This window comes from Sciurus carolinensis, chromosome 7, assembly GCF_902686445.1.
Source record: "Sciurus carolinensis chromosome 7, mSciCar1.2, whole genome shotgun sequence".
In the NCBI taxonomy this organism is placed as follows: Eukaryota; Metazoa; Chordata; class Mammalia; order Rodentia; family Sciuridae; genus Sciurus; species Sciurus carolinensis.
The window spans coordinates 109,329,363-109,347,860 of record NC_062219.1 but is presented as its reverse complement, the minus strand read 5'-3'; the positions used below and the strand labels follow the sequence as shown (position 1 = coordinate 109,347,860).

Genomic DNA, 18,498 nt, shown 5'->3' with positions numbered 1-18,498 from the left:
TTTTAGTTTGTAGAAATTGAGTCACAAGAGAGTCACTTTGTCCCAGGTCACAAACGAAGAAGTGACGGACCCCTGATTGGGAAGCATAACTCTAGAGCCCATGCTCTTAACCACCCTAATATTCACTAAATCGGCTGTCAATCAATGCTGAAGAATAGCCACTGCATCTCCTTGTGCAAGGTGAAGCAAAGAATTCAAATGATTTAAGTTGCCAATCAGCTGCTGATTTAGTTTGCATCTCACAAGGAAAAATCACGACTTAGGCAAACTTATCGAGACAGATGTCTTAATTCTCCACTGTGTTTAAATGCGGCTTCAACATCACACTTCATTTCTGGGAAATCCTATTTTCCTCCTCTGTGACATCCAACACTCTGAGAATACTTGATAGATCTGTGACAAGAATAAAAATAATGTCACTGGTGATTGGAACCTCAGGAGGAGATCGTCTAAATGAAGGCTAAAAATTAAGATGGCACATAGAGTCAAGGTGATCATTTGGGGAGTCAATTAGGTGGCTAATTTGAGATCTATTTTTAATAAAGCAACACAGCAGGAATCCTCTGTTGTTTGTCAGAGACTAATAAAAGAAGCAGGTGGATTCTAAAGTTTGCCCAAAACCTGCACCTCCATGAAATTACAAATGAGTTTAAACTCAGAACAGTCGTAACTCCTCCACCTGTTCTGCCACCTTAGTCCTCCCTGTCTCATTTTGTGGTATGGAGACTCTTCCCTCTATGGAAGCCACTTTTGACAAAGTAACGGCATCAGGTTGTGTAGAAAGGTCTCATAGTGAGGTGGTGACACACGCATACTCCGTGTCACTTTCATTTCTTAGCTGTGTGACTCTGGGCAAGTTATTAACCTTTCTTTTTTTTTAACTTATTTTTATTTTAAACAAATGGGATACATCTTGTCTCTCTGTACATGAAGTAGAGGCATACCATTTGTGTAATCACACATTTACATAGGGTAATAGTTTTTGATGCATTCTGTTATTTTTTTCCTTCCCTCCACCCCTCCCACCCCTCTTTTCCCTCTAGATAGTCCCTCCTTCCTCCATTCTTGCCCCCTGCCCACCCCCCCCAGGCAAATGGATGAATTTGGAGAATATTATGCTAAGTTATTAACTTTTTTATGCTTAGGTTTTTTTTTTTCCATTTGAAATGGGTTGCTGTAGGGTTTAAAGGAGATTATATGTGTAAAAATCTTAAAACAGCACTGGGTACATAGTAAAATCTCAATAAATGTTTGCTAATATTTATTGTTGTGGATCATTTTTCTTTAGAGAAAAGATGCTGTGTATGACTTTTACCCAGAGGTATTTGCATATTAAGGTTTATTTCTTTTTGAAGTTTTGTTTTCTGTTAATGGAACCACAAGGCCCATGACATTCTCCCATGCTGGGAAGATATCTTCCTCATTACATAAGGCCAGGTTGGCTGGTGCCTCGGCTCCAAGGACCAGCCCTCTCGGCAACTGGCCATATTTACTTCTCTTGGGCCTCCTCAGATGGTGCTTTGGCAATGCATGCCCAGAGGCTGCACAAGAAACTTACCATCTGGCCTCAGCTGCAGGCTGGGCTGTCACACAGCCCTGGACAGCTGCAGATTCAACATGAATTGCCAGTGAAAAATCCTGTCCAACCACGGAACTCAATGGACAAATTAGAAAAGGGAATAGGATCATCCAAGTCAATGCTTTTGTTGCTGCACGATGGAAAAAATCTTAAGGTCCCATGAACCATGGAAGGCATCCACTTTGCTTCCTCAGACTCTTCTGGAAGCCCATCTGGTATGGCGGGACCAGAATTAGGACATTTCTAGGGATGCTTTTAATTTTTCTGATCATTTCATAAATTGGATACAGTGGGGAAGGAGGAAAAAGCATGAGGGAGATATTCCAGCTAGTATTTCTCAGAAATGTACACCAACTTGAAAATCCAGTGTGCACAACGAAACTATGTGACTGGAATGTCCCGTTTCCAAACCCCCATATTGCTTTCTGATTTCCTTTTCCTCTGCAAGAATCATACTGTAAAACTGTTAGGAGATGGGGAGTGAGAATGACTCTTTGAATTTTATCATCCAATAGGTCTTGACCATTCATCCTGTTCATATGATCCAAGTAATTTCACTGTATGTTGCCCACTGCATATAGCATCCTGCCCTCTGCCTCTCTGATGTTCTTTCTGAGCATGGACCACAGGGGAGGCGCCTCCTCTGTTGTCCACTAGGTGGCGACAAAGCCTCAGGAGAAGCAGGCCGGTTGTTGGGCAGCCAAGCGCTGGAGCCAGCTGTCACTCATTAGCCCAGCTGGAGAGTCCTGTCAAGACTACTTCAACTAAGATAGCTAGGAGTGAACTCCTGGGGCATGAGAAAATGTCCCCAGTTCCAGGAAAGAAATAAAAACAGCAAATGGATGTACAGTTTTCCTCCATTAATCAAAATCAAACACCTCTTCTCACAGCCAAGGTCAGGTTGGCAGGATGTAGGACAAAAGATGGTACTAATCAAACTCAATTCCAAAAGGGGCAGGGCCAAAAGTCAGTGTTGGATTTTGTTGTTCAATGCCATCAGCAGTGGACTGAAACAGCGATCTTCCCAAGACTTGCCCAATCAGTCTCTGTTGCCTTTCATGCTGAGAATAAGTCCCACCCGCTTTTTTCTGGGTTGTGTTTAGTCTTTAATGATTACCAGCATACTTCAGTTGGCTCTGCATTAAAGAGTAAAACCCCTGGGGTGTGAACAGGCTCACATAGTTCCTACTCCTGTTCCATTTGTGCAGAGAGACCTGTCATGGACACTCTTCCTTCTCAAAGTTTATAGGCAAAAGGGAAAGAATGGGTGGTCTATAAGCTCACTTAAAACTAGACAGGATGACTGTATCTCAATTATGGGACACCACAACCAAAATCTCCATGCTCACTCCCAACATCTAGAAATGGTATTTGGAAATTGAGAGCAGGTGTCTGGCACAGGATGGGCTTCCATCATTGTACCCATCTTTCCTCCTTCTTTCCTCTGTCCACTCCATATTCACTGGGAGTGGAAACCTTAGGAAACTTGGTTTGTCTCAAATGTGCTAGAGGATGTTCATCTATAGAAGATATGAAGGCTCTATTTTCAGCTGCCAAGAAAAACTCCCACAAAACCACGCATAAATGTTGGAATGGACATCTGTTTGTTTCCCAGATGATCAGTCAGGTTCTGCAAACTTTACTGCAAGTACCCTGTTTAAATCCTCTGTGAGGTGCTCGATCATCACATACTGGCTCTGAGTGCAGATGGTGTGAGAAAAGACATCAGCTCTGCCGGCCAGTGGAGTTCATCCCATGCCTGGAAAATTGACAGGATCATTTACTATTTGGGGAATGGGATTAAATTCTGGTTGATGTGGGGAAGCCTGAAAGAGCAACAGCAGCACACTACCAAAAAAGCAGCCCATTTATGCAAAGAAAACTTGAGATCTCATTCAATTTTTTATTATTAAAAGCAAAGAAAGGAAACAGCTGTTTGCTGGCATACCACTAAGACATGATTTAAAAATCTCAGTTCATAATTTTAGAAACCTATAACATCTGATCTTAAAGTCAACAACTTTGAAAAGGTGAGACGCTCTTTCTGTTGCCTTTCAGAGAACACATAAGAGAGGTATGTCCACTGTGAACTCCTTCTTTATTCTGGACTCTCAGGGAATGGGACTTTTATGGGCATGGGCCACTGGCTTTCTGTTCAGGATGCAGTGCTGCTGTTTGACATCATCCTCCCGTGCCACAAATGAAATGTGTTCCACGTACAGGCATCTCTAGGACCACACAATTCCCTTCTGTCTTCCTGTATGATTGTGACTTCTGCTCCACTTACCTGGAAGTTACTCCCCACACCTCCCACCTGTCCTTGCTGGCTACTCTAATTTTTCTCATCTTCGTGTCTGAAAACTGCCAAATCAGACCTCTCTGAAATTCTCCACACAAGAGGCTTCAACCTCCCTCAGTGTTTCTTCATTTCTGACCTTAACACCTTACATTCTGAAAACTCCATGGACATCTATTTATCTTTTTCCTGAAATAAGCAAGAGGAAATGGGGAGGAAGATGGCAAACATGTGACTCAGTAGAGAAAGGATGGATTGAGAACATTCCCAGACAGCATGACTGTAGTTTACATTAATTGTTCATTTGTGAATGCTTGGACTTCATAATCTCTAAAATATTAACTCAGATTTCTTTGCAAGAAACTGCCTTCACTTCTGTTTTGGTTTAGCTATTAGATGTTCCCCAAAAACTCACATGTGAGACAATGCAAGAAAGTTTAGAAGTGAAATGATTGGGTTCTAAGAGTCTGAACCTAATCAGTGCATGAATCCCCTACTAGGGATTAACTGGGTGGTAACTGTAGGCAGGTAGGGAGTGGCTGGAGGAGGTGGCTCCTTGCAGGTGTGCCTTTGGAACATATATTTTATCCCTGTTGGGTGGAGTCTCTGTCTCTGCTTTTTGCTGGCCATGTCCTGACCTGCTTTCTTCTGCCACATTATTCTGCCATGATGTTCTGCCTCACCTTAAGCCCCAAGGAATGAAGCCGGCTATCTATGAACTGAGACCTCTCAAACTGTGAGCCCCCAAATAAACTTTTCCTCCTTAAAATTGTTCTTGTCAGGACTTTTGGTTATAGCAACCAAAAAAGATGACTAAAACAACTTCATTCAAGAAAGTTTTTGGTCCTTGAATTTGACTGACACACTGAGAGATGTCAGGAATAGGAAAGCACTAGGTACAAGGTGAGGTGACCACGGGGCTCACTTGACACCCATATCAGCATCCATGTGCCTCCTCTGCTGCTAGTTGCCTGCTGTCCTTGCTGCTTGAGAATCAGCGACCTCAGGGCCAAGAAGGCTCTGGCTTTCATCAAATTTGCCAATCCATGGGCGGTCCTCTTCTACAGTTTTGAATTCTATTGCTTATTTTGGGATATTCGTAGGAAAGGCTAGGTTTGAACTATGTATATTGCAGTGGGCAGAATACCAGAAAGAGTTTCTTCTATACTTCATTCTCAGGACTTTTCTGGAACTTGGATCCAGTGCTGCGGTCAAAAGGGAGGTGCATGCTTGCCTGTGTGTGAACGCAAGTGTGTGCACCCGTGCATGTGTGGGCACATGTGTGCAGGGCTGGGTGTGTTGGGAACAAGGGAACGTGCCTCTGTTAACGACTGTAGGCAGAGGGCCAGATCTACACCTGAGGGAATTCCACGGAAAGTTCCTGTCATTATGGAGGTTCCCTTCATAAGATCAAGCACAATGACTCCCAAGGGAACTCTATCAAAGCCCATGGAAATTCAGTGTTTCTTGTTCCCTTGTTGTTTTTAACATGACGGCCACAGCCTCCTTCCAGGGCTGTGGTTCCCCTGTTGGCATGCTTAACCAGCTAGCATTTCACCCTAGCTCGCCTCTACTCTCTTGACATAACTCCAGGAACCAAACCAGTAGAGGCTGATCTTTCTTGATATATCTAATTCTAATTCAATGGATCCTCCACCTGAACCTTTGCCTCTGTCTTCTCAGTGCTGAGCTCTGCACCCAGGTTGATCATTGCCTGGAGAACATGTCCTGCATTTATAGCCTCATGACCATTTCCTTTAGGGAATTTAAAAACGACACAATTCAGTTGAGGCAGGGATGTGACAATTCTGGAGCAAACATGGGAGAGATGTCTATGGCATTTATGAACATGTAGAAATTGAGTTCACTGACTTTAACCATTGTTAGGACCCCGTTCTTGTACTCTGTGAATAAGAGAGAGGCAGAGGTAGAATTTAAAATTAAAAGAAAGAGAGATTTTCAAGGGTTAAAATGTTAATATAAAACTCTCAAGCCTCAGTTTAAAAGGGGAGAAGGTTGTTGACTCTCAGACTCTCTTGGTCCATCTTTCTAACAATAGGGCCCCATTCCTGTTCCCAGTCCTTATGAAGACCCCACTGAACACTGTCATGAGTAGCCCCATGTTCCTATTACATTTCCCTTTGGGATCAGGATTGGATGGATCTGCAATATTTGGGCTGCTATATCTACAGCCCATGTTGAACTCTAATATGGATACAGTTTAATAAATATTTGTATTTTGATGAAATGCACACACACAAACAACATACACACCAATAATTCATAAATGATCAAATCCTTGGGATAAGTTCTGCCATTTGCGCATCAAGGTAAAGTGTCATTTGAAGAGTCCTCTGTAAAATTTTTCTCTGGAAGCTTTCCAAGTGGTTGTAGTAAATGCAAACTGAACCATACAAAACTCTTAATGTATATTGGTCTGGGAACTGAAAGAAATACTGCACAGAGAGCTTTACAGCACACCAAGGGCCATCATAGGCTCAGTAAGAACAACAACTGTAATGTACAATGTCAGCAGATTGTCAAAATCTAGTCTATAATGCACAGAGAAGAAGTACCTGGTTAAAGCTGTTACATATAAGACAGTTGGAGTCCATTTTCAGTGCAATATGTCACATTTGCCAGTCGTTGGTATAAAAATATAATTTTCTTTTTGGTATTCAAAATGTGTGCTAAAATGAAACAGAAGGCTTTTTCAATAAACTGAAAACCTTCAGTGAGCAGTGGGATCTACTTGAATCTGAAGACCTGCAGTCATACTTCCTCTGCATGTTCATTCACTTAGGTTTGACCTTGACACACAAAGGAATCCACGCATGTCTACATTAGGAGAACCTCGGCGCCCTGGATGCATTGCTTATAAATATCATTATCCACTTGAAAGCATCCCAATGATGTAATTTCCTATTTTTCCACAGTCTTTCCCCCTCCTTCTTAACTAGGAAAATATCAGGAAGATAACCACACTCATCCCCCTCATCTTACTTTCAGTGTCCATTTTTGAGTTATTTTTTTTAACCTCTCAGGGTTGAAATATCTGAGTGATTATATTAGATCATTACCATGGAAACCTTGAAATGTGGTCCTTAATGTTGTTTTATTTTTTTATTTTTCCTTCTCCTTCCTTTTTTTCTTTTTCTTTCCCTTTCCTTCCTCTCTCCCTCCCTCCCTCCATTCCTTCCTTCCTTCCTACAATCTGCTTAAATATTTCCTAGGTACTAGCTTCCTACTTATTATTTTAATCAAAGCTTATCTTTGTAGTCAATAGCATAAAGTGAAATGTCTCTACAAAATTCTATTTTACAATATAGACAGAAAAGTCGGGCCTGGGGGATTTGAGTTTCACTTAAATACTATACACACTTGGCATCACCAGAGGGGTAGGGGTGGGGAGCAAAAATAAACATCACCATTCCTTTTATCTGTCTTTTTACAAAAGAAAGCCTCTTTTCTAGTGGAAAAGACTCTTCAGCATCTGTTCCCAGAAGCCTGCCAAGAGAACACTTCACCCATAGCTTTGAAAGGGTCTCTTGCTCAGATCACGTCCACCGGTTCCAAGAGGTCATGTGGGTTGGATTTTTCTGTTCTTAGTTGAGCAATGAATAAGCACTGGATGAGTTTTCCACGGAGGAGCTGGTTGTTTCTGGGGTGGAGACATTGTACGTTCCTGGAAAACAGAGTCGTGGCTCAGCCTCACAGATAAGCCTTCATGAACTCTGGGGTGTGAACATCTCCTAACGGACCCAGGGGAGCTCTAATCCAGGAGCTGGGTAAGCTCAGCCAAGCCCAGAAACCAACCCATGCCTGCCCTCCTCCTCCCTGGCCCGGAGTGCCAGTCAACACACGCAGAAATGCTGCCATTCTCAAGCATGCATGGCAGCCGACAAGCACTAACTACGTCACAACACACCAGCAGCCAGATTTCTATGAAGGAAAGGAAAGGGAGATCTCAATGTGGGCAGCCTCTCCACATGCCACCACATGCACACGCCTGGGGACATTTGCCTGAGGGAGCCTCCCTGGTCCCCTTGATTATGGTGACTTGGGGAAGCTTTTGGAAGGAACCAGGAGGCTGAGCCAAAGGTGGAGGTTTGTAAAAGGGGGGAAAAGGAGGGAAAGAGAATATTATAAGGGCAGAAAAAGCAGGATCCAGAAGAAACAGAAACCCGGGGTAACAACAAAAGTGCCCGAGAACCAGCGTCAGAAGGGCAGCACTGGAGCAGCCGCACAGACTCATGTGGGCAGACGGAGGGCACTGTGCACAAGGGAGCGTAAGGAGTATGTGTTGGGCAAGGGAAGGGTCAGAGTGTCCACCCTACCATCAGATTCGTGAACTGCAACTGTTAACAAGGTTTCCGTCTTTGCCTGGGGGGACCTTTGGGGCTGCTGACAACATAAACCAAAGTTACAGTGATTATGCACCCTCCAAATGGGACAAAGTGGAGACGTACTGATGACCCTGGGGAGAGCATCCAGTGGCAGGAATATCAAGCTCTCGTTCTCCAAGAACAGAGCCCACGCCCAGTGTTTATCTGACTGACTCAGAAACAAAGAATCCATTTTATTGGCCTTACATAATATATCACTTTCTGACTGGGTGGAATAATATAATAAAATTTTCATTTTAATGCAAATGGTCAACACATCCCAGTGACAGTGCTAGGAAAGCCCAAGGGTTCTGACACCCCCTGGAAACTTGATCATTTCATGACAGGTCAAATCAGTGCCTTTCAAAATGAAAAGTGAAGGTCTGTCAGTTTCATGAGTAATTCATCAAACTGAAGCAGAAATTACTAAGTTCTTTGTAGATTTAGCAATGATAGGCATATTCAAAATTTACTTTTATATGAGAGGGCTTGTTTTGGAATATTGAGAAACTTCTCAACTCTGCATTTTGGTGAGATCTATTCAGTTCAAAAAAGCTGGCAAGAATTTGGGTGCTTCTTTTCCTGTTGGGGACATTGGCATGGGTCATGGATTTCAATTTACCAGAATAGCTCAGAACATTGTCCCAAGTCTTATATACTATTTACTTCATACCTCCAAGATGGTAATTTTAACTGTGTTTCTAATAGAACTGCTAACTTAGATGGTCCCTCACAGGTATGCATGGTTTCGTAAATGTCAATGTATAAAACAAGCACATTCTATAAGAAGGGAGAAAAGGGGGAAACAAACCCATAGAGTGGTATCCTACAGTCAGATTTTCTAAACATAATCTTTGCTGTACCACAGCACAGAAACCAGGACTATCTACTCTGTATGACAAGAGCAACTTACAGGTCTCACTTTGTGCTGATGACTTGATGGACAGCCCTCCAAGACTGGTCAAGATTCTCCATGAGTTATTATTGGTTATTATTACTAAAGGGAGTTGCCCTCTGTACCAACCTCCTTGTGATTTGTGAAAATGTAAGCAAGTTGCTGCATTTGACCCCTGTCTCAAATGAGGTTATTTCAGGTAATGCCAAGAAGTAGGGGTGGAAAAATAGGGGTGTTGAGGCTCCCCAACAAGGCAAATTTGTTCTAGTCAACCAGGGAGCACCTAGAAGCCACTACATACCTGTTTTACCAAAAAGATTGTTAAATCTTCTTGATATTGGAGAACTCATAGAAAACACAGGTGTAGATGAGCCTATGGATGTTGACTAGAAGACAAGAAAAGAGACAATCAAAAAGCAAATTTATTAGACCAGGACTATTTGACCTCTTGGGGGATTGGTTTGCTGCCCCCCAGCGGTCACTTCCCTGCATTTCTAATTCCAACTCCTTGGGCCACATGGAGACAATGGAATTTTATCATCAGTATTAGAAAAATCAGATGATAAAAAAACAACTTTTGAATAATGTTTCTCCTCCATCCTTCCCTTCCTTCCTTCCTTCACTCCCTTCCTCCTTCTTTTCTTTCTTTTTTTCATTTGTTCTTTTTTTCTTTCTGTACTGGTGATCAAACCTAGGGCCTTCTGCCTACTAAACACACACTTTACCACCAAACCACACCCCACCTCAAGTATATGTTTTGTTGTTTGGTAGGATTTTTTTTATCTTCTGATAAGCGAAGGTAGTCAAATATATTCAAGGACAATTCTTATACTCCAAAATGCACTACAGAAAATTCTGTCCATCGTTATTCCTCAAATTATTTTCCCTAATGCCTTGAATTCCCCCAGAAAATGGCTTTGCATTGAAAGTTTGATTTTTAACCTTAAGTTTATATCATCTGTCATTTAAATGCTGACTTAAAGATGCAGAGAAGCATCTTTGTGGCAGCAGCATGGCTGTGTTCAAATAGGCAGAATGTGGTAAAATGCAAAAGCAATTGAATAACCTAAGTCAAAATTAGTTATGGAGGCAGAGGGGTTTGCATGTAGCGCCATCAACCAGAATCTCAAAGTAGAGATTCTGAACACTCCACTTCATCCTTACCGGTGGTGGAACAGGTGAGGATACAGAGTAGAAAGTCTCCAGGGAGAAGGCTTACCTTCGAGTGCTGGGAAGACCACCTTGACAATGAGAACTTGTTCAGCAAAGCTTCCTGTACCTGCATTGTTGAAAAGAAGCCCAGTAAATTCAACATGCCACCTGCACTTTAGACTTCTCTATGAGCCTAAAACTGTCATGGTTCCTACCTTCTGATCCCAGAGGCATCCAAAGAGTAAAATGAATAATCCCTGGGGAAAGAATTAAGAGAAGTACATTTCAATAGCATTCTATTGTCCTGTGAAACAGGAAGCAGTCTTAACCTGATGCTCTGCACTACCTACCTCTCTGTCCATCTGTGCTTGTGGAATGAATCTAGGACATGACGATGTTAAAAGGGATGTGGTCAGTGCACACTAAGGTGCCCCATTATTGTTATGTTTATTTCCCTATAACTGTGAACTAAATGTCCTGCTAGTTATGCTACTGAATACAGCCCTGTGTCTACATTATTTCTTACCTGCCCCTCCAGGCCGTGATGATAATCTGGGGCATGAGGAAAGAACATTATTTCCTTCCAATGGAGGGTATCTTTAAGGTCACTGGGTAAGAACCTTATGCCTCAGAACCACAGGCCCAGCAGCAGAAGTCAGGTTCCTATGGTTGTATCACAAGAATCCAGGAGCAACTTCTCAATTTCAGCTCTGACCACTTGCCCCTTGCCAGCTCTTTCGGGCTTGCCTTGGGCAGGTTTTTCCCTATTATTCCCTCCCCCTTATTGGGAGAAACAGAATTAATCCCTCCCTTCCCCTTATACCAACATCTTGCCTACACCTGTTGTAACTCTTCCAACAAACTGGCCTGTGTTGCAATTAGTTAATTGCTATAGGAGAGCCAAGATGTCTTTTCATTTTAATATAATCAAGCAGACCGTAGAGCATGCATAGGGCATTCATTGTCTCATTCTTCAACAAAAATTTCCAGAGAAATCATGTGGTACATAGCAATCACTTTCATCAAATGACTTTTGAGAACCTACGGTGGGCCAAGCTTTTTCTTAGGTATGAGGAATTTGGATGAACAAAAAAGGTGTTCTCATGAAGACAGAGCTCGCTAATGCTCCTGGAGACTAACTGGAGACATGACTTGCCGTAATTATTTTCACTTAAGAGATAATAGACTGCACCAAAGTAATCTTGGACAAATAGCAACATCCAGTTTATGGGATGTGGCTTCCTTCCTGCTTGCATTATCAGGGCATTTAGAAGAGATTCGCACATGCAACCAAGTTATGATGCAGGTGATAGGGGTATGGGGTTCCATGGAAGCAAAGGAAGGTGTCCTTTTCTATCTCAATGCATTCTTATCTTACTGCTGTTTAGGGCTAAGGTTTCCTCTGCATTAAAATCCTTCCCCATTCCTACTCCTGTTTATGTTTCTATCATTAGTTTGTCCCACAGGAATAGAAATTTCCTGAGAGTTCTGTACTGCTGCACTTACCTGGAAGGCATTGAGGAGGGTAAATATGATATGGAAGACAGCATTGCTCCCCTGGAACACAGTGGCTAGACCAAAACCCCAAGTGAGCCCTAAGAGTGGCGTGAGGACACCAATGCTCTTGCTGATCTGAAACAGGCTGCTTCTCTCCTGTTTGCTTGGCTTGTCTCCAATGGAAGGTCTCAGGATCTTGGTGATGACCACAACCGTGATGGTCACGTTCACCACCACAATGATCAGTGCTGGGATTACAAAGGCCAGCAGAGCCTTGGTGTCATCCCAGTTGAGCCAACAGGCATTCTTCCTTGTGTAGACTTCCTGTGGCTGGGTAGCCCCCACTGTGATGACTGAGATGACCAAGGGGCAGCCGTAGCCTAGAGAAAAGGCAATGGCCTTCTGAACGGACTTGCTGGCATCGTGCAGAATGAAAACCAGGCGATAGAAGAGCATGAGACCTAGTGTCAGCATCCAGAAGAAGACGCTGAGGTAGAAGAAGTGGATGAAGAAGGTGGCCGCCACACAGGCTGTCTCACTGAGTGGATAGTGATGGTCGTGGATGGCGGCGGCCACAATGAACCAGGTGTCGGCAATCAGAAGGGAGGTGGCGATGTTCACTATGCAGGTGTGGCGCATGTAGGAAGTCCGGTTCTTGGTCACTGATTTCCACACCACAGCTTCCACAACTAGACAGGCTGCTAAGCTTAAGATGGAAAATCCCAGCCCAATGTAAGAAATGATATCTAGTAGTATTTTCAGGAGAGAACCAGGGTCTGGGGAGTCGGGAGACATGAGGATGGAGAATGATGTCAAGTGGTCACAGGTACAGGACACGCTGTCCCCACTGACTTCTTTCACCTGACACCCACTGCTATCCCACCCGCCTGTGGAGTTGGCAAGACTGAAGTTCCAGAAGACACATTCCGGCCTCCCTCCTGAGCGGTGGTTGTTTTTAAAAGTCATGGAAATCCTGAACGGCTTGGTTATATTGTGGCTGAGAGTGGTTGTCATCACCAAGGTGTTTGCAAAGTTCTTTTTCTGAATATCCTGAGCCAGGATGGCATGGAGTGTTGGGAAAGCCACCGTGACAATAGATGAATCTGGCTGCAAGTGTCCCAGCTGGCACTCATCAATGGCCACGTTGCCCCAGAGGTCAGAGTCTACAAAAATAAAATCCTGTTGGTAGACATTCGTGTGGCCGGATTTTATCACCATGCTCTTCATCTGCACATTGGGGTGGGAGAGGAACGATGGGGTATTGTCTCCAGACTGTAACGCTTGGGAAAACCTTTCCACCGAATGTAGTAGCTGTGAGCTCCGGTTGGTCTGCTGCTGCTGTAACACCTTCCAGGTGCTCAGGATGGACTTGCCCAAGATGATGTTCACAGTAGACAGCACATCCTGTAAGGGGGTCAAGCCAACAAAATTATTTCAACCATGAAAGAGACAAAAATGACATCTCCCTGGAAACCGGTCGAGTGGGTACAGGTAAGAGGGAAAGAGAAGAAGAAAATGAGGCATTGCAGGCAGAGAGGATTGTGGCCTGCCTTCTGATGGCCGAGGTGAGGCCCTTCAGAGACTGCAGGACTTTGCCAACCCTTAGGAATAGTGACTGTGAGAGCCACCTTCCTACCACTTACTAAGGCCCATTCAGCAGACTGGCAAAAGTATTTATTGTTTGATTTGGTTTTCTATTAAGTCTGAAGCCCGTAAAGACATTTTGGTGGGTGGCATGACCCAGCAAGAGAAAGTGCCTGAAGACCCTCTCAAACCCTGAGCATCAAATGACCTCTGAGGGTGTCATCAAAAGTATCTTTGTTTTCTGTTAAAAAAAATTGATTCTCTCTCATAAACTTGGGCTTGTCATTTTTCATCTATTATCCCCTAAAAAAAAAGTAATTTCTGTTCCTATCTTTGCCTCATCTGTCCTTTGGAAGTATGAGCCTCTATGGTAGGTGGAATAGTGACCTCCAAAATACTATAATGTTAAATACTGTGAAGGGTTAAGGATTCTTTACTCTTATTTGGGCAAATTAGGGCAAATAATCTTCATGGGTATAATTAAGTAAGTATCCATTCTGCATTTCCTGAGTGGGCCTGACTCCAAAGCCAAGAGACATTAAGGAAGAAGATTGATGGAGAATGGGAGAAGGCCAGGTGAAGCAGACCTAGGCACGTGTGAGCCAAAGAAAACCTGGTGCCAACAGAGGAGGCAAGGGAGATTCTGCTCCAGAACCTTAGGGGAGCATGGCCCTGCAGATGCTTTGATCTCAAACTTCTAGCTTCCAGAACTGTGACAGAATACATTTCTGTCATTGTAAACTACCCAGTTTGTGGTAATTTGGTATAGTAACCCCAGAAAATATATATAGCCTCTTTGGACCTTGTTACCTAGTTCCTTGGCAGTTGGCCCCTTGTTGGATTTGGCCAAAAAGAGGCACTGGCAGGTGAAGGGAGGATGGGAGAAGAGAGGAGAAGAGATTTATTCTCCCATTCCCCCCATCCCCACTGCCTACTCAGCACATGTCTGGTATTAGCTATGGCTTTCTAGGACTGTAGGTCCTGCTAAGAGGTCTTGCCTCTAAGACTTTAGCTCTCCCTGGGCTCTGGTTGCCCTACTTTCTCTTCTTTCTCTGGGAATATAAATGTTTTACAAATGTTGCTGGTCTCTGGGTGCCTCACCACAGATTGATTGATTGATTGATCAGATGATTGAATTTACTTTGGCTTATTACTATATCTCTTCATTAAAGTCTCTTCATTTGAACCCTTGTGAGTGAACTCTCTTTCCTGTGTTTAAATTGTTTCAAAGTTCATGGTTAATACTAGACCTTTGAATCCCACCTTGTATATATTCTGAAAACCATTAATCCCTAATTTTCCTGGAAAGCAGATAAGAATTCATACTATTTGAATAAAGAAACTAGAGCAGAGATTCGTAAGTAATCTTTCCAAATGAATACTAGAAGCACTCTGGAGGAGCATGTCATGCAACTCTAATGTCCAAGTCATTGCTCTGGAAAAGACAGAGAAGAAGCTGCAATGGGAAGAAATTGCATTTCTTGAACAGAAGTCCTGAGAAGTAAGGAGGTTAAGACCCCAAAGTCCTGCAAGGTAGGCAATCTTACCTTCATCATCTCTGGATTCACTTGGGTTGGAACTGTTGAGAGCAAATCCAGGATGTTAATGATGGCTCCCAGGCTCCCTGGTGATGAGCTGATTTCCTGTTCCTCCTTGCCTGTGCTAGTAGAAAGAGCCTTCAGATATGTAGGGAGCTTTTCATCCTGAGAGGGACTCTTGATCAAAGCCTGGTTAAACAAAAGCCAAAACTTGTTAATTAGATCCTACTAATCCATTCGTGGCAAAATCTCCTAAAGCTGTAGTTTTTATTTTTTTTTTCTCCACACCCATAAGTATGTCCCATGAGATATACTTATTTTAGCGGTAACTTACCTCTTAAACTATCTGTGTGTGCTCTTCAGAATGGACTCAGACTTTATAAACAGAAAGTGAACATTAAAACACATGTCAAGCTGAGAACTAGTGAGAAGCAAAGGAAAGACAGACTTCATTGCTAGAAAACTAAAAGGGAATAAAATTGTCACTTGGATATCTTCATGGAAGAGCATTCCTCAACTTTTATTTTTCTCTGCATCACCTGCTCTGCTGACCTTTAGGTGACTGCCCGTTTCTCTTTTCCTGGAGCGGTTCTGTTTCTCTGTGTTTTCCCAGGGTACTTAGGAAGAATGCCCTCTTTCACTCTCAAGAAGTGTCCTGATTTGGGTGACAGATTATATCACCTATCTATAATGATCACTATTCAGATTTTTAACTCTCGAACTCCTGCTTACCTTTTCTAAGAAGACTTTGCTGAGTGTGCCTTCCTGAAATGCATAGTATTTTTAATTTCACCTGCCTTACACCTGTGACATCTTTCTGCTATCATCATGTGTTTTAATTCTAATACTTCTTCAATTAAATTATAAGATCCTTAACAACATGGGCTATGTGTTATATTTATTTCTATTCTTCCCATATCCCATAATGCCTAACACAGCACAATTTGTATAACTTGGCACGTAATTTCATAAATATGTGCTTAATGAATAAATCAGGTGAAGCATGATAGATCAGTGTGGCCCTTTTCCATCGAAAATGTACTGAGAATTTGGAGTTTTAGCTTTCTTTCTTTTTTTTTTAATTTTAGTTGTAGATGGATACAATACCTTTATTTTATTTATTTATTTTTATGTGGTGCTGAGGATTGAACCCAGTACCTCACACATGATAGGTGAGCACTCTACCACTGAGCCACAATCCCAGCCCTAAGTTCTATCTTTCTTGATTACAATAACTCATATCCCTCAGGCTTTTTCCATCAGGGCTCAACACAAATGCTAAGTTTGTCAAGCAGAACTTCTTGATTTATTTTACTGAAAATTATGGTGTAATTACTCAAATGCATTATATTCTCTATCAAATGAGAGGCCAAGTTCTAATTTGACTTTTCTATCTTGATAGCACCTATGTAACACTTTGCACATAGTAGATATTTCAATAACTTTGGTGCAAGACAAAAGGTGAGAAAAACAATAATTTGATAAAACTCAAATCAATATTTTTCTCTCTTTCTCCATTTTCCTTTCTCCAGAGGATATGAGCTGGTTGTCTAAAGATGTCACCATTCACTATAACCCACCAGTTACAGCTCAGGTATTTATTTGCTGTAGCTCATGAGTTTTTAGGAGTCTCTAACTTACAACAGACTAGGGATGAAAGCAACATTTATTTATTTTGAGAAGAAGCAAAGAATGTCTTCCTGCAACATAGCAGTAGCCTTTGTTCATGGCAAGAGAGGTGGTCCTTGGTCCTTTCAGCAGTACAGTTTACCTCTAAGGATTGAGGAAATTTCAGACCTACAAAAGCATAAATCCCAATTACTTTTTATTAAAAATTATTTTCATGTTATTTCTTTTTCTGAAAAGACTACAGCTATCAGATACCAAATCATTCAAATGAGATGAAATAGGGGATAGTACCATCATCCCTTGAAGGTATTGGACACAAGGTTCTGAGACATCATGGTTAAAGTTTCCAACTGGTCCTAGAACAGAACATGTACTTTTTTGCCTTCATATTTGAATTTAAACATCGTTTTGGGGGAGGTACCAGGGAATTCAACTCAGGGGCACTTGACCACTGAGCCACATCCCCAGCACTCTTTTGTATTTTATTTAGAGACAGGGTCTCACTGAATTGCTTAGCACCTTGCTTTTTTGTTGAAGCTGACTTTGAACTCAAGATCCTCCTGCCTCAGCTTCGCAAGCCCCTGAGATTAAAGGCATTTGCCACTGTGCTTGGCAGAATTTAAGCATTTTAAAGCACCTCTAGGGTTGTATCTTCTTTGGGAATAGACAAATGAAAATAGTTTTGGGAGCAACACAAAGCATCCCAAGGCTCATTTCCCTGAGAGCCGAGAAATCTGATGAGCCAGACAGGTGTCCCTCGCAAGAGCTCAGAGTCAAGGGTTTAAAGCTCACCTTGGCCAGCTGGAGCAGGCTATTTATTGGGGCAGAGATGCAGTCTTTTCTCTTCACCTTCCACCGGGAGCCTGCACAGATGTAAGTGATGGTCCCACCAATGGTACGATCAGGGCTGCTAGGAACATTGGAGAACTGGCATAGCTTCTGGATGACCTTTCCTGGCTGCCCCACGCCTATTGTGGGATCCCGGCATGTAATGTTCTTTTCTGCATTGGAAACACAGGAATAAAAGGGACAATTGAAAAACAAAAAGATAGTGGAAATAGGGTCTGATAGAATTGTGAGGTTTGAATTCACATCTCTCTTTACTTTCAGTGAATTTTTTCAGAGTTTACTCAGTTTCTTAATTTTGTTCCTGATTTTCCAAAGCCCCTTTCTGCTTCCCATACAAATCTGTCTTTCATAACCTGAACTTGATTTTCCTAATAGAACTGATTTCCTCTATGCCTCACCCACACCTCCAATTCTCAGGAAGCTTCTCTTTGCTGTGGGGAAATCTAAACCATGGAAAATGAGCACTTCTCCCAATGAGAGGTGTCCTGTTTACCAGGAAACTTAAGGATGTAATGCCTTAATTTAGATGTTCTCAATGGTGGTATGTTAGAATCACTTGGGGAGTTTTGGATATTGCCAGTGTTCAGACTCACTCCAGCCCAAATACAGCAGAATGCCTAGACTGAGATTCTAACCTCAGTAGTACTTTAAGTTTCCCTGGTGATCTCAGTGTGCAGCCAAGGTTGAGAAGCACCACTATAGTTTAAAAGTGTAAGAATAGTAGGAATTCCAGGCATCCATGACCTGAATATTCTAGGCAATGGGTTGAAACATTTGTTCCTTCTGGTTTCCCTTAAAGGTGACTCTATTTCACCTCTGCTCACAAGGAGACAAGAATGGGAAAATGACATTTGTTGAAGAATTTCTTAATTTCTAGGGAATCCTAACTCTGATGAGCAGAATCCTCTCCTCAAGATTTTTTGTTTAGTTAATGAATATTAAAATCTCACCCACTGTATAAAATCCTGAAATAAATGAATAATGATCTATCCCAGGAAAAAGAAATGGAAACAGATTTGGTGTGAAGAAAGAGCACAAAGATAAGTGGATAAAACACGTTGGTTGAGATGGTGAGAAGGGACTGTGCTTAGAGA

General features: G+C 42.4%; 1 protein-coding gene across 6 annotated transcripts in view; it reads right to left on the bottom strand.

Annotated features, from left to right (window-relative positions):
- Positions 1–3,468: 3,468 nt before the first annotated feature.
- The window catches only part of Adgrf5 (adhesion G protein-coupled receptor F5), a 97,178-nt gene continuing 82,148 nt past the window's right edge, over positions 3,469–18,498 (bottom strand). For 5 of the 6 annotated variants that reach the window (XM_047558091.1, XM_047558095.1, XM_047558093.1 and 2 more), the window contains 7 exons: positions 17,348–17,556; positions 14,936–15,115; positions 11,814–13,208; positions 10,523–10,564; positions 10,375–10,434; positions 9,457–9,541; positions 3,469–7,560 (listed from right to left, as the gene is read on the bottom strand). In XM_047558091.1, the coding sequence (XP_047414047.1) occupies positions 7,481–7,560; positions 9,457–9,541; positions 10,375–10,434; positions 10,523–10,564; positions 11,814–13,208; positions 14,936–15,115; positions 17,348–17,556 (2,051 nt within the window). In that variant the 3' untranslated portion in view covers positions 3,469–7,480. Of the gene's footprint in view, positions 7,561–8,212; positions 8,280–9,456; positions 9,542–10,374; positions 10,435–10,522; positions 10,565–11,813; positions 13,209–14,935; positions 15,116–17,347; positions 17,557–18,498 lie in introns of all 6 variants that reach the window. The other variant, XM_047558094.1, reaches the window with a different exon arrangement.